Here is a 22,706-nt window from a genome sequence, read left to right as displayed (position 1 = left end):
CTTTATAATTATTCCTAATTTTGGATATTTTTTTATTGATTGATTCATAATTTTTTATTATCTTCACCATACACCATTGTATATATTAAAAGTTGAGTATATTCTTATCAACTCTCCTTTAAGTTTTTAAAATACTATGTTCCATCAACTATTAAATAATTCTATTTACATTTATGATTCTTATTAACTAGATATTCATCATAGATCTTCTTTAAATACCAATATATTTCTGATAAATTGGCGGATTTTAACTGTTACGTTGATAAAACACATCTTTATGTATAAAAAGAAATTATGACGGTTTTTTTATTTTATGTTACTTAATTTCATCTTCTTCCCCCTTAATGTAAATTTATGTAACAATCTTCTAAAACAATACATCTACAACATAGGAATTAAAAAAAAATGTTTATAAAATAATATTTAAACTTGTACATTAAACTATAATAACCGTCAACTACATAAATAAATAAGTAAATATATGTATAATCAAATTTCATAAAATAAAAATAAATAAATAAATGAATAAAAAAAAAAAAAAAGAAAAAACCAAACATAAATAAAGTATTAATAATACATTCCATCAATCATATTTCATTGGTGATAAAGGAGAGTCGTTACTTAAATAAGTGTCGAAGATTTTATCCCAGAACCACGAAGTGACACCAAAACCCAACTGGTAATTCTTGTAATGGTGTTCTAAATGGTATTTTTTTAACTTTCTCATAAACTTAGGCATCTTACTGTGATGTAGGAAGTAATGACACATATCATAACAGGCATAACCAAATAACCCACCTGCGAAACCTGCGTAAGCCCAGTATAAAGGTAATGCAGCGAAAACAGCTTTGTAGAATGGAGCACACAAAATAACAAACAAAGCTGGTGGCATGACCAAACGGTAGGGATCCATTGGTAGATAGTGGTGACAACCATGTAATAGGAAGTGGATAGTGAATGCGATGTTGCTCTCTGGTAACCAGTCATCGAAATGGAAAAGGAATCTATGTAAACAATATTCAATGAAGGTCCAGACAAAGATCCCAACAAAGAATAAGAACATAGCAAATGCATTATTCATATTTTGTAAGGCTACGACTAAATGGTATAACACAACAGGATACCAAACTAATGGGATAACCCACCAAGCAGTCTTGGTTAGGGGTTCTAAGAAGTTACCGAATAATGGAGCAGAACCTTGGCCATAATGTCTTGGTCTGTGGATTTGATCAACATAAAAATCCCTTTTAAAGTTACTGAATAAGATTTGTGGCAATAAAGGTCTATTTAGATCTAAGAAATGGTGTTTTTTGAAATCGTTTTTATAATCTGTAGCAATACTCAATTTTTCCTCAGCTGGTAAGTCCTTGACAAAAGTAGTGGAATCGTATTCTTCTTTGTTGTTATCAACCAACTTAACTTCCACCTTATGGTCTTTATTGGATAATAGCTCTTTTTCTTCTAATTCGGTAGCTAAATAGCCTACCAAGAAGTCTTCTTTATCCAAATTTTGAAAATGACTGACTTTATCGGTAACATCTTGGCCAACAAGAGAAACTAATTCATCTTTGTTGTCAATTGGGTTGGCTTCTAGATACTTGTTAACATCGACGATTTTTCTTCCATTTAAGATTACCCAACAGTCGTCTCCAGCATTATGTGATCTGACTTGTTCTCTTGAGAACAACTCTAAAGTCTTAGAATCAACCATCTTGCGAATTATAAATGTGGAATAGTGTAATGTTTGGTGTTTTCTGTTTTTTTCTTTTTTTTGTGTTTCACCCGCTTAAGACAACCACAACAACGGTACAGAGTGAAAAAGACAACCTTCTTTCTAAATTGAACCGAATTACAACTCCAAGAAACAAGTCGAGCTTGGATTGTATAAATCAATGAATAAACGTATATATATAAAAAAATACGACACGACTCTAGAAAGATATAACAAAGGAAACAGACACGCAGACACAGACAGACTCCCCAGTTGTTCCTTTGTTTTCCCAATGTGTGTTTACTCTCCCATTGCTATTATTAATTATTAATTATTGTTCTGCCATATAATTGACTCTCTATTCACTCTCTCTATTCATCCCCACACCACTAATTCCATCATCTCTCTGTGTTCTCTACCTTGCCTTGCCTTTCTCTCATTCACTCAAACACACACAAAACGAAAAAAAAAGAAAAATAAAAAAAACAAAAACAAACAAAGAAAAATAAAAAAAAAACAAAAACAGCGCAGATAACAAAAAAAAAAAAGAAAATAAAAAAAAACGAAGAAAGAAAATTTTTTTATAGAAGACGACAAACAGTGTAAAAAGGCAAGTATTGTTGTCTACAAGTTCACATCCAATAATGATAGTAAAAATAACGGTAACAGTGATAATTTTGTAAGTCGCAATTATTGGTTGGTGATAGTAGTACTGCTAATAAAAGTAGATAATTATAATTTTTAGGCTTTCTCGTTTAAATCCCACATTTTTTTTGACAATCTGAACTTATAGTTTTCGTTTAATAAAACCTTCGAGACCCTTTCTTCTTCCTTCTATTATTCACTTGCTTGACTTCTCTGTTTGGTCTATCCATTTGTGCTTTGTTTTAGAGTCAATAAGACCCTACTTGCATATCCGTTATCTTTCCTCGATACAATCTTTCCGCCTATTATACATACTAACGTGATATCTTTCCTTGTCATCGTGCTAAACGTGTAGAACTTATTTCTTCCCGTTTGTGTTCAACTTTTTTTAGTCTGTGATATACTAGGATCCTGACAGGCTTTTGAGCATAATATTCATCATCATCATCAATTATGTCATCTTAACATCTATTCTATCTTTTAAATATACATATACGTATCTCCCTACCTATGTATACATGTACATACGTCCCACCAAATTCCATTGCTCCCAACCACATCTCTCAAGACAAATGCTACTAAAATACGTAGCTTGAATAATCTGTCATCAAAAATAACATACAACTGAAACATATCAAATCAATGACCAATAAACTTATGTACAGACGGTTCCATAACCTTCTTTTCATAGGTGACCTTATTTTATTGGCTAATTCTGATTTACCTGGGAAACCTAACAGATTGCATATCCCATGTAACAGTATACAGGACCATAGATTCCCACCTGTAACTATATAAATATAATTACTTAATGCACCAAAGATAGTAGTATACAAAGCTTGAAACATGGTAATAATAAAAATATGAGCCATAGAATACTGTTCCTCATCTTGAATCATCTCCCATGCATGATGTATGTGCGCTATCCCAAAACACAATGACGGCTCTACTATAAACTGTAATAGATCCCACCAAGTCTTCAATGACACATTTAACGACGACATTTGGCATGTTAACAGCATCCCAGTAAACACCAATTCTTCTGTTATCGGTGCAAATATATGATTCCTTATCCCCCAAATATCATTGAAATTCCCTACAAAATCATACAATATTTCCTTGTATCCCGCATACAATATATAATATAAGATTAAATCAATTATTGATCCCATATATAAGACACAGATTAGAGTAACAGATCTTATATTATTATATATCCACCTGGTCAAATTCCATGTTCCATTGAAATGGTACCCTGGTATCATCCCAATTTGTAAAATAAGATCAGTATATGATAAATCTCTATTGATAACTTGACTGAGGATCAAGGGCAATATAGCAATACTTATACAACACATGTACACAATATATTTCATTCTTTGACAAATGATCTGAGGGTCGTTTCTTTGTTTTTGTGACACTGGTCGATCCGTAGACAGGTATAACGCTACAACATAGGACAAAGATAAACACAATTGTATTATTCTGATAGTGAATAGCATCTTCTACACCTCAATACTATGATTCTTTGGAGGTGATTCGTTGATTAATTAATTATTTTATGGTTGCCTATAAAAGTATTTACAAATTATAAAGTATTCAGTATCAGTTAAATATTTTTTTTAGCATATTTTTTTTCTTTCTTTCTTTCTCCTTTCATCTGCACTACTAATACTATCTATATCTTTTCTTAATCTTGTCTTGAAATAATTTTGAAACATGATTTTCTTTCTGCTCTTTTTATTCCACATATGTTTTTAACATACCAATGGTTCTCTCTCTCCTATATATATGAATGTCACAAAAACCATTTAATATACAAGGAAGATAAGAACATCAATACTACCTTCCTCACTAAATATCTAATATCCGAAACCCAGATATCTCTGTTTCAAAATGTGTAAACTCAATTAATAATGTCCTTGAAAAACAATATATCTTCTTATTCATAACAATACACATTACTATCTCTTATTTTACTCATGTTCTCAACAATGAAAGAAAACAGAAGAATAGCAACTTCTTTTCCTTTGACCAATTCAACATAAATATACAAATCCTTGGTTTCATTTGCTCTTATTTACTTATTAACTGGTTATATACTTTTTGACTCTCTCGCAAAAATTTGGAACAACAAAATAGCAATATATAACTTACTTGATTAACAATAATATATACAACTGTATTCAATTAACTATAGTGTCTCTACTTAGTTCTTTTCATTAAAATACCATCAGAAATATTTAATTAATCTATAATACTACAAAATAAAGTAAAGTAGAAGAAATATAATTATCATTGCTACTATATAAGTCAACAAACAAACCAATGCCTTTCAAAAAAAAAAAGTTTAAAAATGCTTTATACTGACAGGAATATCAATACTTGAACTTCCAATATGGTGGAACTTAATGGTGACTCTAATACAGTAAAACCTACTGCAAATACAACTCTCAAAGCTTGGTACCAATGTAAGTAGTAAATTATTTGTAAACTCTAATCTAACATTAACTTCACGTTCGTAATGAGAATCACCTTTCTTGATCCAATGACCAAATATTTCTTCTGAAGGTCTTGAAACATTATGAGTTTTTACATATGATCCATTAGACGCCGAACCAGTTATGGGAACCTTAGAATTGGTATGCTTAGATGCAAGACTTAGACTACTAGAATGATGCTCTTTCTCCTTTAATGTACTTAATTGTTTTTTGAAAACTTCTCCCATTGTATCAACTTTTACAGTTAGATGTGCCAAACTCTCAATATTACTATAAAGTTGATTCGGTATGAAATCCGAAAACTTCAATTCCACAGCATTGGCTATGTCACGATGCTTATTGTACAATTCATTGATTTTATCTTTATTATCCATGAATATGTTATAATAATCCTCGATTTGAGTGATGTATCCTTTAAAAGTACTATTAATTGAAGCAAGCTTGACAGAATCTAACAACATCCGACTACTTAATTTAATTGGAATAGAATTCTCAGATTTAGCCGTTATTGCAATCAGTTCTGTAGTCACTGATTGAATTTCTGGTGGATCATGCCCAATAGTATTATTAGATTGCATGCACGATACATGGATCTTTAAACTTGTCAGCTTTTCTCTTTCTTCATTAGGTAACGATTCTGTCATTCTTACCCAATTTTCTTGAGAATGCTTTGATTTTTTATCCATGTTGTTCGTCTTTTGTATTATTAATGGAGAATGATAGGGTAATGCTTTAACTGGAGTAGAAGTGGACAACACAATAAGACCCGATTTGTCTGATTTCTTACGTTTGTCAGTAGGTTGACTACTTAATGAGGCTAACGATGTAGTAGAAGATTGTGCAGAAGACACATTGGAATGCGACCCACCAGATAAAAATCCTGAAAATAAATTGATTTTAGATGACGATTTACTTTTTATTTTATATTTTAACTCTGTCTCAATAACATCTTGGTCAGGTTCAAATTTCTTAATATCATCGAACACGGAAGAACTTATAACATTTACATTGGAACCTGCTTTATTATTGATATTTAGCTGATCCAGCTTTCTCGCCAACATTTCATCAGCATCTAATTCAGCATCTACATCTATCGTATCAGCAATCTCTGTGCCATGTATATCTGAGTTTTTGATAACTTCATCATGATTTAGTCGTTTAAATATAGTCTTTAATATATCTAATCTTTCCTCAACTAACGACATCAAATCCTTTAGTTGACAAGATGGAGTACGTTCTCCAACAAATGTAGAATGAAACCCAAATGGAATAAATCGTATGTTATATTCACTCTCTTTTATCAAACTTAGTTTTTGTGTCTTAGGATCTTTCCCAACAATTCTTGCATCCACTGTATAGTTAATAGATATATCACTACCAGCCATATCATAAGTTACAATAGGTGATCCTTTACTAGCTAAATGCCCACAACCTAACGTATTGTTGATGTCAATGGCAGCATACTTACAATGATTCTTGTATTTATCAACTCCTAAACTTGGGGGTAGGAGACAGTGTGAAAAGATTTCATGTTTACAAGTCGTATCTAATAATTGGGTTGGAAACTTAAAAACAAAAAACTTCTTATGTTTTACACCAGGCTCCAAGATTCTATCATTATTTAAACCTAAAATAGAGTTATCTGAATCAATACCCCAACTTTTATATTTTAAACCAGTGCCCAACTCAATATTAGTATACGACCAAGATGCACTTAAATCAACCATTCTCAAAAACCGTTTCACCGTCCTTTTTCCTTTTTGTTTATCTACAACAGATATATAACCTTCCAACGTTACATACAACATTTCAAATTTCACAGGTTGATTGGATTTATTTTCAATCACACAATAACCATGAACAGTATCTCCTGAAGTGTATTCCTTCAACATATACTCATTTTCTGATTTAAGAGGTGGTAAAGATGGATGTTTTGTGACTCTGATTTCAATTTCTACTGAGCAATTCATTTTGGGTAACGTGTACAATTTATCAATAAAGACATTTTCATTTTCATTTAAATCGTCTTCAATACCAGCCGCATCACTCTCTCCACCTGACTCATTAATTGTGCTGGATGATCGGCCATGATTAATTCTATATTGCTGTGTACCTAATGGTGCAATGTGATTTGTTGTGCTATTATTGTCAATTGATGTATTTGACTCAGATGTAACATATAAAGTAGGTATTTGTAACCTACCAGAATTTAGAGTGGATGTGCTTGAATTTCTTGTAGCTGATATCCCATTACTATTGTTTGATGCTTCACCATAACTTGGGGGAAAATCATGAATATCTGGATTCACATTACCTTGTGGAATATGTCTATGTAGGGTATTGTATAACTCAAAAGACGGTAGAACGTCCAATACCACATCATCTTCAACGTCATCAGACGATAATATCATATCCTCAGAGTCCTCTTCTTGAATTTCTTGATCAATCAACGTCAAAGCACCATTTCCTCTATGCACAGGCTCTAAAGATATTCCACGGGTTCTTATAGGCGATAAGCTAGGTGAAGAAGGATTTAATTTTGTAATTAAAATATCAGAATGTGTTCCAGATGCCATTAATGAGTCCAGATTGCTACCTGATGAAATATGACTAAACCTAGCAGGAGAATGACTAACAGAAGATTGCTTTAACTTTCTTAAACTTGAGGTGGATGCACTTCGAATCCATGATGCTGGATTAGACACATTTGAAGATAAACCTTGTTGTAATCCTAAATTTCCATTAGTCGAATTAATATGTCTTACCTGTCGAGTTCTACCTCTTAACCTCGAAGTGTCTGTAGCTGAGTGTGCAGCTCTTAACGGGGGTTTTACTAGTTCCTGATTGTTTGGCATTTCCGGCTATATCTAAAAATTAATAAAGTTGGAAAGTGATCAAAATAGAATGTGTGAATCAATGGAAACAGCTAGCTGTCCTTCCTGAATTAAATAAAGATCTTCAACTGGAGAACAATGAATACAATGTAGCACTAAAAAAATGGTAAGTAGTTGTAATAATGTCTATATATGAGGTAATATGCAGTTTTATGCCAAGACCACAAAAAGATCTCTATAAAATTAGGGCTTGCTTTGTTCTTCGAATAATGGGAAAACAGGTAAACTTACAAAATTTTTCAAAGAAATCCTCAGAGTCCGTTCCTCGAAGAAAAAACACAAAAAAAAACTAAAAATAGATCAAATAACAGAATTTCGAGAGATCAGAAAAATAAAATTCCACAGTTAATGATGATGCCCAAAAGAAGGAGGTAGTAAAGACCTAAACTATCAAGTATTGGCAAAGGATAAGAAAAAAATGCGATTTGTTCAAAAATAGAATGCCATAGAGAATATATGGCAGCATCAATAAGTATTAATTTGTAATCTATAATAATTGATACTTATAGGGTACCATCCTTGCTATTACATATCTACACAAGCACGTAAATCTATACATACGAAGAAATCTAAAGATGCCGTAATACATATATATCTAGCTATTTCCCCCTTTCAGGAGTTATGCTTGAAAATTTTTGACATTAATCGGAATATTCACACTAACAGATCCAATATGGTGAAATTTAATATTGACACGAATGCAGTAAAATCTACAACATAAACAACTTTCAAAGCTAGGCACAAGTGTGTACGTCAAATTAGGGAGATATTGTAAAGGTATCTCAAATTCCTTTTCATAATGAAAGGGTTCTTTCTTCACCCACCCTTGAGCAGAACTATTACTACTATGTTTTTTCGAAAATTTAGTTATTTCACCCTGTTTCTTGAAAATATCATTATGTGATTGAATTTTAACTTGCAAATTTGCTAAACTTTCCACATTACAATATAACTGATTTGGAATAAAGTTAGTAAAATTCAATGATTGTTCTCTATCTGACGGTAAACGGTTCATATTATATAGTTCATTTAATTTTGTTTTATTCTTTCTAAAATTTTCATAATCTAATTTAATTTGTGCCATGTATTTTGCAAATTTGCCTTTCATATGGCTCAACTTATTTGAATCTAGTAATGTATTTAAACATAATTTAACTGGAATTGAGTTTTCTGACTTTACTGTAATGATTACTAATTCTGTACTGATAGATTGAATTTCTGGTGGATCATGGCCTACACTATTATTCGATTGTAAGCATGTCAAATTGATTTTAATCTTATCTAGTTCTGTCTTCTCTTCATCTGTTAATAAACTAGTTAATTTTATCCAATTATCTTGGGCATATTTACTTTTATTTTCAAAAGTATTTGTCTTATGTAAAAGTGATGGAACATGATATGGTAAAGCGCGAGACGGAATCACTGCACCAACCAGAATCATACCTGTTTTGTCTGAATTTCTATGACTTGATATTTTTTCTTTTATAGTTGAACGATCTTCAAAATTTTGATCGTTCTTTCTCTCTGACTTGTTAACCGAATTAGCCAATGATGTAGATGAGGAAGAAGAAGAGGAGGAACCTGAATTTGAAAGAAAACTGGAGAATAATCCAATCTTGGAACTAGATTTACCCTTAATTCTATATTTTAATTCTGCTTCCACAATATCTTCCCTTCTTTCAAATTTCTTAATATCATCATATGGCGACTGTGTGTGATCATTATAGTCTAATCTATTCTTAACATGCAATTGATCCAATTTTCTCGCCAAAATTTCATCAGAATCCAATTCTGCGTTATCATCGATTGTACCTACAAGATCTGTTCCATGAATATCTACATTTTTTATCGGTTCATTCTGATTCAATCTGTCAAAAATTGTACGCAAGACTTTCAATCTTTCTTCAATTAGAATTTCCAAATCCTTCAATTGTGTCTCTGGATTTTTTTCACCTATTAAAGGAGAATGGAATCCAAATGGAATAAATCTGATATTATATTCATGTTCTTTCATAATATTCAGTTTTTGTGTTTTTTGATCCTTACCCACTATTCTTGTATCTATTGTGTAATTTATGGATAATTCGTCATCACAGAAATCATTTGTTAAAATTGGAGAACCCTTTGTGCCCAAATGACCACATCCAAGAATGTGATTAACTCTAATACCTGAATATTTACAATTATCCCTATATTTATCTATACCAAAACTTGGAGGTAAAAGACAATGAGAAAAGTGCTCTTGTTTACATGTAGTATCTAATAATTGCTTGGGGAACTTGAAGACAAAAAATTTCTTATATTTAATTCCTGGTTCTAAGATTCTATTGTTATTTAAGCCCAAGACTGCATCATCAAAATCCTTAGCTCTACATTTGTATCTTAACCCAGATGCAATATCAATATTTGTATATGACCATGATGCACTTAAATCGACCATTCTTAAAAACCGTTTTACTGTTCTTGTACCCCTTTTCTTATCTATTACCGAGGTGTAAGCTTCCAATGTAACATAAAACATTTCAAATTTGATTGGCTCATTAGATTTATTTTCAATAACACAGTAACCATGAATAGTGTCGCCTGATGTATATTCCTTTAAGATAGACTCCTCCTCAGGCTTATATGGTGGCAAGGAAACATGTTTAGTAATCTTAATAGCGATTTCTATTGGTGTTGATCGTTTTGGCAAGGAATACAGTTTATCTATCACGATATTATCATTAACATTTAAATCATCTTCAATCTGTGTCCCATTATCACGGTACATGTTGTTTGAGGTTCTATTTAGGGTACTTGGAGCGAATTCAGTATTGTTCAATGATAACACTTGAGTAGCCAAGGGTCTCAAGTTGTTAATGGTAGTTTCCATAGAAGACACTGCCGTTGTACCATTTTGTGCATGATAGTTTGTATCAACGGGCATGTCTCTTATATATGAATTAGGCATAGATTCATTATGATTTGCAGCCTCCATATAACTTGGTGGTAACTCATGGATATCTGGATCCACGTTCCCTTGTGGGATGTGTCTATGCAGGGCGTTGTACATTTCAAAAGATGGCAAGACATCCACGACTATATCTTCATCTATGTCGCTGGATACATTGTGTGAAGGGTCATCCAACTCAACACTTTTCTTTGTTGATGATTTGGTGTTGTTACCATGAAGGAAGTTTTGGCTTTTCAAAGGATTTGGATTAGAATGCACGAAATCATCTTCAGGACCGAGATTGGCTGTGTGATCAATCAGTTTTGAATTTGTTGGATCCCAGAAGTTGTCCAATAAAGAATCGGAGTACGGTTGTGAGGATATTTTGGGTCTTGATATATGAATTTTGGTCATCAGAATCTCGGTTTCAGAAGCGATACGGGATGGAGATGAAAGAATGTCTAAATTTTTACTTGTTGTTGCCGGTGTGGATGAGGAACCAGGTGTATTAGTAGAAACACAAGGATTCGTGGCAGATGCAGATGCAGCTGCTTTGCTTGTAGTGGCATTATTGACAGTTGAACTGGAAGAGATATGTTTATTTGTTTTAATAGTTGAGTCCGTATGAGCTTTTTTCAACCGCCTTAGACTAGATGTAGAAGCACTTCGTATCCAAGAAGTTGGATCCAAATTAGGGATAGAAGCTGTTGCTGCTGTTGCTGTAGTTGTCACTGGAGGGGAAGTAATATTTTGACCTTTATTAAATACTTGTGATCTTCTTCCTCTAATCCTTGGAGATTCATTGCTTGAAAATGATGATGTCAAAGATGGTCTCATTATTTCTTTAGCATTATTCTTTATTCCTTTACTACTTCCTAGATCATTCATCTACTAATAAAAAAAAAAGAAATAAAAAATATAAAAGATAAAAGCACACAAAAACAAGTATAAAACTATATTTAGATATGATTATGTGTAATTATGTATGTGTGTTTGGAGGCACACTGGACCAAGATCTACACAAAGGTCTCGAGATAGTCCATCTAATAGTACTAATATTTTCAGATCAGTAGTATCTTGACACTCCCTATATAATTTGTTATCAAGATCCTGCATCTCTTTTCTTATTTTTATTTTTTTTTTTCTTTCTTTCTTTCTTTCCCCGGTCAGTCTCGAAGGAAACAATACACAAGCATTGGAGTATAAATTTCGGAAAAATACATGGAAATTGGCGATGTTCTCTTTAAATCATTTTTCTCACTCTACAAAAAGGAATTGTAAAAAAGAAAATGTGGCCCTACAGAAAAGTTTTATTTTTTTTATTTTTTGTTTTCAGAAAATTTTATACCCCTAAAAAATATTAGTTTGACCAAGAATAAAAAAACGAAAAAAAGAAAAAAAAGAAAGGAAGTTATTATTGATTCTTTTAACTAAAGCCCTAACTCTAAATAACTCTAGCCATCAGAAAAACACAGAATATGATCTACTGCCCAACTTTTGCTTTGTTTTATTTTCTTTTTCTTTTTTTTTTTTTTTGCATCGGTGTTGTACTTGCGATCCTCTTTCTAACTTGCAGTTTTCTGTCACATCTAAGAAAAGAGTCGGAGAAAGCCGTCAAGTTTTGTATCTTCAAGCATAAATCCATCCAGAGAGCAGAGACATTCAAACACGGGAATATACATGTGCTGAGCACTGGATATAAGATAAAATATATAAACACATACAAACACTTTCTCTTTCTTTATAATTACATACAATCCCAGACTTTTGAATCATCCAGACAGGAAAGTATCTGGAGGAGTATCAGGAGGAGGAGGAGGGAGGTGAAAAGGAGAGCCATCCCGAGTCAAACAAACATCACATTTGGGAAGCGGGATTCTTGGAGGATTTACACGGAATAAAGACGGAATTTTTTGTTTAGCACGTGACACTATGAGAATAGAAAAAAAAGGGGAGCTGGAGTGACATCCACACACCCACACAGTTTTCAGTTTTGTGTTTTTTCTTTTTCTTTTTCTTTCCATCGTTTGCTTTATTATTTTTTTTGTGTGTGAGTAAAAAAAAAAAAGTGAAGTTTGGAATAAGTGGAGTTGGAAATGAAACCGTTGGTTGGTTTAGAGTATCTTTTATCTTTGAATTATCTGGTCTTTTGCTTAGTATTGTGTCTGGAATAAATAGCATGTATACACATCTCTACCAACTTACTGTAGTTGGGTGTAATTAGAAAGGTGGGTAATACTAGAGTAACTGAATCATACTTTTTTCTCTCTTTTTTTTTTTATTCTATTTTGATTCGTTCCTTATACAATAAAGAAACCAAATCAATAATCAACAATCAAAAAAGAACTATACACACCTTTTCTTATTTTTATTTTTATTTTTATTTTTATTTTTAGTTTTAGTTTTAGTTTTTCTTTCTCTCTTTAATACTTGACTCGAAAAATAGGTGCATTCATTATCATGTCATTTACTATCTATGTCAAACAAGGTCCAAACAAATGGGACGTAACTGTGGAAGTCACAGAAACTGTTTCTGATCTAAAGAAAAAAATAGCCGAAGTCTCTTCCATCCCAGTGGAAAACCAACGTTTGATTTATTCTGGTAAGATCCTTAAAGACGATCACACTTTGGAATCTTATAAAGTTCAAGAAGAGCACGTCATACATTTAGTGAAATCCGGAGGCAATAACCGCGCAGGGGCTTCTTCTAGCACCGCAGCCACTACATCATCATCATCTTCTTCTTCTACAGCCACCACCACCACTAACAACAACAACAACAGCTCTGCTCCTCATAATTTAAGTGCCGGTCAAAATGCTGGATTTAATCCCCTAAATGATTTGACTGGAGCTAGGTATGCAGGTTATGGATTGAATTTACCTAGTGTAGACATGTTTGGTCCAGACGGTGGGTTGACGGAATCTGGTCCAAACCAAGAAGATGTATTAAGAATGATGGAGAATCCAATCTTTCAATCTCAAATGAATGAAATGTTATCTAATCCACAGATGATAGATTTTTTGATCCAATCTAACCCTCAATTACAAGCATTGGGTCCTCAAGCTAGACAAATGTTCCAATCCCCTATGTTTAGACAAATGTTGACTAATCCTGCCATGTTAAGACAATCTATGCAAATGGCAGAAATGATGGGGTTGAATCGTGGAATGGACGGATTTGGATCTGTTAGTAATAATAACAACTCCGATTTTCCTGCCCCAGGTGGTGAAGACACCACAACAGAAACAAACAACAACAACAACAACAATAATAATAATAGTGCAACATCCACAAATAACAATACTCAATCACCATCCAATAATATGGCTCAAAATCCATTTGCAGCTTTATTAAACCCATCGTTAAACCCATTTGCCAACCTTTCAAATATTAACCCTAATTCTAACAACACAAGCAGTAATAACACAACAAATAACAATAATTGGTCCAATTATGCATCTTTCTTAGAAGCTATGATGCCACCAGTACAACAACAACAACCAGAAGACACCAGACCACCGGAGGAACGTTATGAACAGCAGTTAAGACAATTGAACGATATGGGTTTCTTTGATTTTGATAGAAATGTAGCCGCTTTAAGACGTAGTGGTGGTTCTGTTCAAGGTGCCGTAGATGCCTTATTGAATGGTTCTGTATAATCTATATCTATATCACTTTATCTCTATACAGACACCTACACATACATATACACAATAATATATATACAAGCAACGTACATACATATCTGTTTATATTATTTCTATTTCTATTTCTGTTTTTTGTTTTTTAATTGCACGATAAGTTCAACAGTTATATGATTACAACATACAAGTAAAGATATAATGACAGAAACATCTATTCTTATCTTCATCTTACTCCGTCTCTGGGTTTATTTCATCTCTTACAAGCTCATCGATTTGTCGAATGAAGATCAAAATTGAACAAAATATTGAAAATCGTTCGGGAATTTTTATTCTTTTTTTATTTTTTTATTTTTTTATTTTTTTATTTTTTTGTATATATAAATAAACAATTAGATAAATATACAAACACAGAAAGGGACAACATTGAAAACATAACAAGAGTCAATCAGAAAAGACACGTTAGCCGTTATACTGTTGTGATAGTGAACTTTTCTCCATAAAATTTGTGCACCATACTTACACATATTTTTACTTCTCTGGACTATAATATATTTTAATAGATTTAATAACAGGGACTCTGCTATTATATTCTTTCTAGAACTAAGGGAAGTAAGGAAAAAGAAAAAAAAAAAAGAAATAACGAAGTTGTTTGTTGTCTGTATAAGTGTAATAATAAAGTCAATTTAATATTTAATTTGCGATTTTTTTATTTTATTTTTTTTTTCTTTTTTCTTTTTTAGTTGTTGATAATATTTGATAATTTTTAGTGTAGCATAATTTAAATTCATTTCATTTGTTAAGTGTTCATACTACCTTTTCTTTTCCTATCTATCTATATATCTACTTATATTTTTCTGTTTCACTATGACTACTCCAGTATATTCTCCTACGGGACTGCCTTACCCTATTACAGTAGATGAATTAATTGCTGATATTGGATCGTATATTAATAAGGGGGATAGACTGTTAGCCTACAAATTTTGGTATATGGTAGAAATTGCCCAATCTCCTGATGAAAATGATGTTAGCGCCTCAATGACTCCAACTTTAGATCCATTAAGTCAAAATAAAAAAACTATCAGAGAGTCAATCGAATTTCTAGAGAGTCCCTTTGAAGGCACCCTAATGAGTTGGAACGTCGATGTTAAGGATGAAATCATAAAACCTGGGATCTCTATTTGTGACGTTAAACGACCTTGTAACCATGATGTCGTCTATAATGGCCTTTGTACTATCTGTGGTAAAGAAGTGGATGAAAATGAAATCAACGCTTTGAACGGGGGTGCACAACCTGGTGATTCGAATAATAAATTATCGGTGGTTCCACATATGGATGCAAGTTTAAAGATAAGTAGAAATGAAGCACTAGCACTCGATAATGAATTAGTGAAACGATTGAGAAAACAGAAAAAATTAATTCTTGTGGTAGATCTAGATCAAACCGTGATCCATTGTGGCGTAGATCCAACTATAGGTGAATGGAAAAATGATCCAAGTAATCCAAATTATGAAACTTTAAAGGATGTACAAGTGTTTTCCCTTGATGAAGAACCTATCCTCCCGTTCCTGTTTATGGGTGAGAAGAGACCCCCTGTGAGAAAATGCTGGTATTATGTAAAAGTTAGGCCAGGCTTGCAAGAGTTTTTCAATAAGGTGGCACCTCTATTTGAAATGTACATTTATACTATGGCTACAAGGGCATATGCTTTGGAAATCGCAAAAATCATTGATCCAACCGGTGATCTCTTTGGTGATAGAATTTTGTCAAGAGATGAAAATGGTTCTTTGACTCAAAAATCATTGGAAAGATTATTCCCGACTGATCAATCAATGGTACTAATCATTGATGATAGGGGTGATGTTTGGAACTGGTCTGAAAATTTGATTAAAGTGGTACCATATAATTTTTTCCTTGGGGTTGGTGATATCAATTCAAATTTCTTACCAAAGCAACAAACTACAATGTTACAATTAGGCAGAAGATCAAGAGATTCTATCAACAGAAATAACGACGGTACCAAAATTACTAAAAGCAGCGATATCTCAAAGACAAATGAGCATTCTGATTCAAATCCTAAAACTGATATCAATTCAAGTTCTGTAACAAAGACTGATCAATTGTTGATGGATATTATGGATACTGAAAAATTATTAGAAAGAGAAATTAATGCAGAGGTAAAACGTCAGGAAGCTGAGTTAAATAAAAATGTTGCTACTAAAGAAGATCATAGTCAGCAAGTATTGAATCAAGCAAAGGAGGAATGGACTAAAAGATTACAGTTTTCTGCCTCAGTTGAAATACAACAAAAGAATAGGCCTTTAGCTACCTTACAGAGTCATTTGCACGATCAAAGATTACTAATAGATGATGATGATGAATTGTATTATTTGAAAGACACTCTAGCAATGTTACATGAGAAGTACTATAGTATATTAGCTGAAAATCCAGAGAAAGCAGATATTAAGAAAATAATGCCACAACTAAAATCGAAAGTTTTTGAGAATTGTAAATTTGTCTTTTCAGGATTAATCCCATTGAATACAGATATTCAAAAAGCAGATATCGTTATATGGACTAACATATTTGGCGCTCAAACCACTGCAGATATCGATGAATACACTACACATGTTATAACCAAGACTCCTGGGACTTATAAGGCTCGTTTAGCTGCAGCTTTTAATCCTGATATTAAAATTGTTCATCCCGATTGGGTGTTTGAATGCTTGATAACATGGAAAAAAGTAGATGAGAAACCTTATAAATTGATTGTTGAACAACCAGTGAGCGATTCAGAGTTGCAAGAATATAAAGATAAATTGAAAAGAGAAGAAGAAAGAAGAGAAGAAGAAGAAGAGTTAGCTTTAAAAAAACGCTCCGAATTGGATAGCAAAAGAAATAATACAGATATGGCTGTAAATCTTTTTGGATCAGGCACCTCATGGTTAGATGAGGATGACGAGGATATCCCTGTTGATGATGATGATGAGAATGAGGATGATAACTCAGATGAAGCTAACACAACCGTTCTGGATGATGTAGACAGTTCTCAAAAAGATAATAAGCGACCATTATTATTATTAGATGAATTATATAAAACAGATGATGCATTATTAAAGAAATCTAAATTTGAAGCGGTGAAAAGCGACAAGAATAAAAATAAAGAAAACGATTCAGATTCAGACTTGGATGAGGAACTGCTAAACATGCTGGACAGCTAATTATTAGTAAAGTAAGTTGTAGAAGGTATTGTTTTAGTTTACAGTTGTCTACCACTAAATTTCTATATTTTGAGCTTCCGTTATTACATTTTTGCATCTAGTACTTAATTGATATTTATAAGTATTCTCCTTATATTATCTTAATTTTTTTTTTCGTTCTATCTTGTTTTTGCATTTTCAGAGGCATATCTAAATATTTTTCTATACGTGTAACAGTATATCATGTTCCTATATATTACCACAATACAATTTAAATAATTAGCACTATCTTAATTCAGTGAAAATTTTTATTCACTTCTTTGTTTTCTCCTCATTCAGTGATTTATATCTTACTACTCTTGCAAATGTCTTGAGAAATGAGAAGAAAAAAAGACGAAGAAACAAAAAAGAACTAAACACTAGATAAAAGTTATTAAATAGTAATTTTATTTGATGCCAAGATTTCACTTAATGCTGTACTAATCTACCGCATCTATATTCATATATATTTATCCGTAATTGCAATTTCAAAGAATTAACACAACATGTCAGAAAATTATAATGAATTAATTGAATCCCTTCCCTTAGATATTCGTAAGAAAGTGGCTGATTGGCTGAGATTGGATAAAAATCAAGAAACCAGAGACGAACTTATACAATTATGTAAAGAAAAGCAGTGGAATGAGTTGGGTGAAAGATTTTGCTCAAGAATTGTGTTTGGGACAGCTGGATTAAGGGCTAGAATGGAAGTAGGAACAAATAGATTAAATTCTTTAATAATCTTACAAGCCACACAGGGGTTAGCCAAATATATAGAAAAGCAATTCCCCGCCAATAAAACTGCAGTTGTGGGTCATGATCATAGGTATCATTCAAAGGAGTTTGCTAAAGTGACAACAGCAATTTTTCTAAGAGCAGGCTTTAAGGTATTTTCTTTAAATCCTGACAATTCTTTAGTCCATACACCCATGGTACCTTTCACTGTAGATCATCTAAAAGCTTCTGTGGGTGTCATGATAACAGCTAGTCATAATCCTAAAATGGACAATGGCTACAAAGTGTATTTCAACAATGGGTGCCAAATTATTCCACCACATGATTCTAAAATTGCTGCTAGTATCGATGAAAACTTACAACCTTGGGAAGATGATTGGAATTGGGATGCTACTTTGAAAAAAGGATTGGATACTAAAAAACTGGAATATGTAAAAGATGACATGACAAAACTGTATATCAAAAATATGAGTAAACTATTGATTAATGGTTCAGTATTCTTAGGTCAGGAACTGAAAAAGCCATGGTTTGTGTATACCCCTATGCATGGTGTCGGTTATGAAATATTTAATTTTATAGCTGAACAATTATTAGGTCTAAAAGACGGTCAAGATTATCTATCTGTTAGAGAACAGGTTTTACCAGATCCAAGTTTCCCTACTGTAAGTTTTCCTAATCCAGAAGAAAGAGGTGCATTAGACAATGCAATTAAGTTAGCTGAAAAGAACAGAATTTTTCTTGTTGTGGCTAATGATCCAGATGCAGATCGTTTTTCAGTTGCAGTTAAAAATGTGAAATCTGGAGAATGGAATCAATTAACTGGTAATGAAATTGGATATCTCTTTGCTAAATATCATTTCGACACTTACAAACAGTTACCAAAGGAATTCCAAAAATTACACCCATTAGCTTTATTAAATTCCACTGTATCTTCTCAGATGATTAAGCATATGGCACAAAAGGAAAATTTTCATTATGAAGAAACACTTACTGGATTTAAATGGATTGGCAATTGTGCAAGAGATTTAGAAAAAAAGGGTTATTATGTGCCATTTGGTTATGAAGAAGCTATTGGGTATATGTTTACTGCTATGGAACATGACAAGGATGGTATTAGTGCCACTGTAGCATTCCTAAAAGCTTATTGTAATTGGCTACAAGAGAAGAACCAGTATCCACAAGAAATTTTAGAAGAAGGTTTTAGAAAATATGGTATTTTCAAGGAATATAATGGCTATTACATAGTTAAAGATCCATCCATGATGAAAAAAGTGTTTGATTATATACGTTTTGAATATGATCCAACGAGCAGATATCCACAAAAGATTGGTGATTTATTCCAGGTTACATACTTCAGAGATTTGACGTGTGGTTTCCAATCTGACACGCCAGATCACGAACCATTACTTTTTGTCGATCCCAAATCTGAAATGATTACAGTTGGTGCCAAGATAATTGGTGAAGACAATAAATCTATTCGATTGACTATGAGAGGATCAGGAACAGAACCAAAACTGAAAATATACATCGAAGTGCGTTCTAACAGTGAAGATGATGCAAAGGCTTTAGCAAAGACTGTATGGGACACTTTGAGAGATGAATGGATTAGGCCAGACATTACTGAATTAACCACAAATTTTTAAAGTAAAGAGGACGTATTAAATATTTGCAATGTGACTACTTTAGATTGCTTATAATTGTGCTATTTTCATTATGCTTTGCCTTGTCCTTAAAGCATACATTATCGTTTTATATCCGTATGTGTATTTCACATTGATTATGCACAAAAGAGGAGATACCAATTCCTTTTTTTTTTTTAATTGATATACAGTTATATTTTTTGTTAAGAACAAGTAATTTACTTAGGTCTTAATATATGCTATGTCAATGTTTTATTAAACTAATATAAGATAAAGACAACTACTTTTGAAATTTCTACAAAAAATTATCAAATAAAAAATTAACATATTTGAAATTCTTCAGTCGTAGTATGTTCTTTTTGAGCAACTAGTTTTTTCTTACGGTTCATATATGTAGTCTCGCATAAGTATGAGAATGCAATTACGATACCAAAGCCTGCCAGTCCACTCGCAAAATATAACGCTGCTCTATAACCTTTCAAAAGATCTTGGCCAGACTTGTTAATTTGTGTCTCTACTGTAGTTGCCATCCCTAGACAGAGAGAAGTAGAATAATTTATGATTGTATTAACTAAAGAACCTGCCATACCTTGATATTGCATTGGTAAGAAATTACTTAATATAATTGATGCTGCAGGAAATGAAAAATCCATGCCCATAGTCAAAATAATTTCCATCCCAAAATTCATTCTCCAAAAACTTTGACGTACAGGAGTTACACTTAACATTACAGAACCAACAGTAAACCCAATAGAAGATAAAAATAGAATCACTGGAGCACCAACATGTTTAATGGTAAAAGCGCAAATAAAAGCAGCAGTTGTCCCCCATAAGATGAAGAATACGTGAGTAGCACCAACCCATACGGTTGAGTAATGTCTTAAATTTAATTGGAAGGCATAGTAATAGAATGTCCAAACACCAAAGGATCCCCAGCCCATGAAAATAGACGATAATATAGTTATAATGTGACGATTTCTTACTATTTCTGGTGGAAGCAATGGGGATTTAGCATAATGAATTTCAAAGACAAAAAAAGCAATCAAGAAGAAAACAGATATAATTAGAAGAGCTATGACATATCCTGTTTGCCATCCAACAATTGGACCTTGATTCCAAACAAAATTAAACAGGATCAAGCCTATCACAGCTAAAATAGATCCATACCAATCCATTTTGAAACCATTTACATTTGTTGGAATATTGTTTGGAATAGAATAATATGCCATCAACAGGTTAATAAAAGAGACGATAGCATAAGAATAAAAGATCCATGGCCACTGTGTTTTATTTTCATATGTAATCATACCTGCCCAAAGTGAACCCAAAGCTGCACCAGTTGGAGCACACATACCAATAAAGCTAATAACGACATTTTTCCTCAAACTTCCTACTTTATAGATATTACCAACCAAACCCATAGCATTTGGTAGTACAAAGGCTACACCTAGTCCTTGAAATGCTCTACAAGTAATAAAAAAGGATACATTACTTGAATAATTGGAGAAACCACATATTAAAGACCAGACAATCATTACAATGCATCCAAGCATAAAGGTCTTTTTTAAGCCATATATATCACCAACTCGTCCACTAATCAAAATAAAAGATCCCGAAACCAGAGGAAACGAAGCCATAATCCATGTTTTTTTAGAACTATCAGTTTTAAATGAATCGGCCAAAACATTCATTGTAGATAAGATCTGTGTTTGACCTGCTTGATTAAGCAAGTTTGATAGCATACATGTGAGTACAAATAAATATTCTTTCCAATAACAACTAAAATAATCTGAATTCTGCCACGGTGTTGAATTATCTTGTAACGTTTCTGATGAAGAATCTGTTTGAGTAAATACATCTTCCTTTTTCAATTGTTCATTTTCAATTTGCACAGTTTCTTCAGTCATATTATCTTCAATAGAATATTCTTTGGAAGAACCACTTAGGACTTCTAACTCAGCCGGACTTGTATTATTCATCGTAATTTCAGCTAAGAATTAATTGTTTGTGGAGAGATTATTGTAAATATACGTATATATTGATATATATAAGCCTACTTATTTAGTTGATCAATGGATTTTTTTTTATTTTTCCTTTTTCAATTACTTAGATTTATTGAATAATAGAAGATATAAAATGAGAATATTGCATTTATATAACATACAAATTTTTTTTAAGAGTGTGTCTTCGAGAATGATAGAGTTCTTATAAAAAAAGAAAAAAATCCACTTTATCCAAATTCTTTAACAAAAATCAACAGAAAACAATATTCCTTATGCATTATTGTATTACTTGCAATAATATTCTTTTTTTCTAGTTTTTTATTCGGTGGTTCAAATATTACTATACTGTGAACTATTATATTATATTTCACCAGTTCTCATTTTATTTTGTTTTATTGTGATTTTTTTTCTTTTTCTAATTTTCTCGAGGCTTACTAAGAATTATGTGATTTATGTGTTCTATTGTTCTTAAAGGCACTTTGAAAAAAAAAAAAAAAGAAGAAAAGAAAAAATTTATTCTGTATTTGGTGGCCATGGCAACGGTTGCTATGTATCTAAAAAGGGAAATCTATAACACCATTGTCGCTATAGTAACGCCAAAATGAAAGGAGTTCAAAAAAAAAAAAAGAAAAAACAAAAGAAAAAGCGTGTGACGCGTAAACATTGGTCAAAATATTTACAAAAAAAAAAAAAAATACTCGACTGATCATTTCACATTTTTAATGCCTTAGAGGTGGGTACCATTGAAAGTGAGCTATTTCTA

The 22,706-nt window shown here is 32.3% G+C and overlaps 8 protein-coding genes across 8 annotated transcripts; 3 read left to right on the top strand and 5 right to left on the bottom strand.

Annotated features, from left to right (window-relative positions):
• Window positions 1–583: 583 nt before the first annotated feature.
• On the bottom strand, window positions 584–1,711 carry SCS7 (fatty acid alpha-hydroxylase; the record flags this gene model as incomplete). Its single annotated transcript, XM_064857357.1, has 1 exon — window positions 584–1,711. One exon carries the CDS (start codon window positions 1,709–1,711, stop codon window positions 584–586), a length of 1,128 nt encoding a protein of 375 aa, XP_064715663.1.
• A 1,223-nt stretch (window positions 1,712–2,934) lies between these two features.
• Window positions 2,935–3,858, bottom strand: RCE1 (CAAX prenyl protease; the record flags this gene model as incomplete). The annotated part of the gene is made up of 1 exon (XM_064857356.1): window positions 2,935–3,858. One exon carries the CDS (start codon window positions 3,856–3,858, stop codon window positions 2,935–2,937), a length of 924 nt encoding a protein of 307 aa, XP_064715662.1.
• An 848-nt stretch (window positions 3,859–4,706) lies between these two features.
• PWA37_000686 (uncharacterized protein) lies at window positions 4,707–7,712 on the bottom strand (the record flags this gene model as incomplete). The annotated part of the gene is made up of 1 exon (XM_064857355.1): window positions 4,707–7,712. One exon carries the CDS (start codon window positions 7,710–7,712, stop codon window positions 4,707–4,709), a length of 3,006 nt encoding a protein of 1,001 aa, XP_064715661.1.
• Window positions 7,713–8,370: 658 nt separating this feature from the next.
• On the bottom strand, window positions 8,371–11,571 carry PWA37_000685 (uncharacterized protein; the record flags this gene model as incomplete). The annotated part of the gene is made up of 1 exon (XM_064857354.1): window positions 8,371–11,571. The coding sequence occupies one exon, from the start codon at window positions 11,569–11,571 to the stop codon at window positions 8,371–8,373; it is 3,201 nt and encodes a 1,066-aa protein (XP_064715660.1).
• A 1,572-nt stretch (window positions 11,572–13,143) lies between these two features.
• Window positions 13,144–14,343, top strand: DSK2 (ubiquitin domain-containing protein DSK2; the record flags this gene model as incomplete). Its single annotated transcript, XM_064857353.1, has 1 exon — window positions 13,144–14,343. The coding sequence occupies one exon, from the start codon at window positions 13,144–13,146 to the stop codon at window positions 14,341–14,343; it is 1,200 nt and encodes a 399-aa protein (XP_064715659.1).
• Window positions 14,344–15,192: 849 nt separating this feature from the next.
• On the top strand, window positions 15,193–17,547 carry FCP1 (protein serine/threonine phosphatase; the record flags this gene model as incomplete). Its single annotated transcript, XM_064857352.1, has 1 exon — window positions 15,193–17,547. The coding sequence occupies one exon, from the start codon at window positions 15,193–15,195 to the stop codon at window positions 17,545–17,547; it is 2,355 nt and encodes a 784-aa protein (XP_064715658.1).
• A 524-nt stretch (window positions 17,548–18,071) lies between these two features.
• Window positions 18,072–19,943, top strand: PRM15 (phosphoribomutase PRM15; the record flags this gene model as incomplete). Its single annotated transcript, XM_064857351.1, has 1 exon — window positions 18,072–19,943. The coding sequence occupies one exon, from the start codon at window positions 18,072–18,074 to the stop codon at window positions 19,941–19,943; it is 1,872 nt and encodes a 623-aa protein (XP_064715657.1).
• Window positions 19,944–20,260: 317 nt separating this feature from the next.
• On the bottom strand, window positions 20,261–21,919 carry ATR2 (Atr2p; the record flags this gene model as incomplete). The annotated part of the gene is made up of 1 exon (XM_064857350.1): window positions 20,261–21,919. The coding sequence occupies one exon, from the start codon at window positions 21,917–21,919 to the stop codon at window positions 20,261–20,263; it is 1,659 nt and encodes a 552-aa protein (XP_064715656.1).
• Window positions 21,920–22,706: the final 787 nt, after the last annotated feature.

This window comes from Arxiozyma heterogenica (genome assembly GCF_036370985.1).
Source record: "Arxiozyma heterogenica strain weizmannii chromosome Unknown scaffold_13, whole genome shotgun sequence".
In the NCBI taxonomy this organism is placed as follows: domain Eukaryota; kingdom Fungi; phylum Ascomycota; class Saccharomycetes; order Saccharomycetales; family Saccharomycetaceae; genus Arxiozyma; species Arxiozyma heterogenica.
The sequence above is the reverse complement of the archived record's forward strand: the minus strand, read 5'-3'. Positions and strand labels throughout refer to the sequence as shown.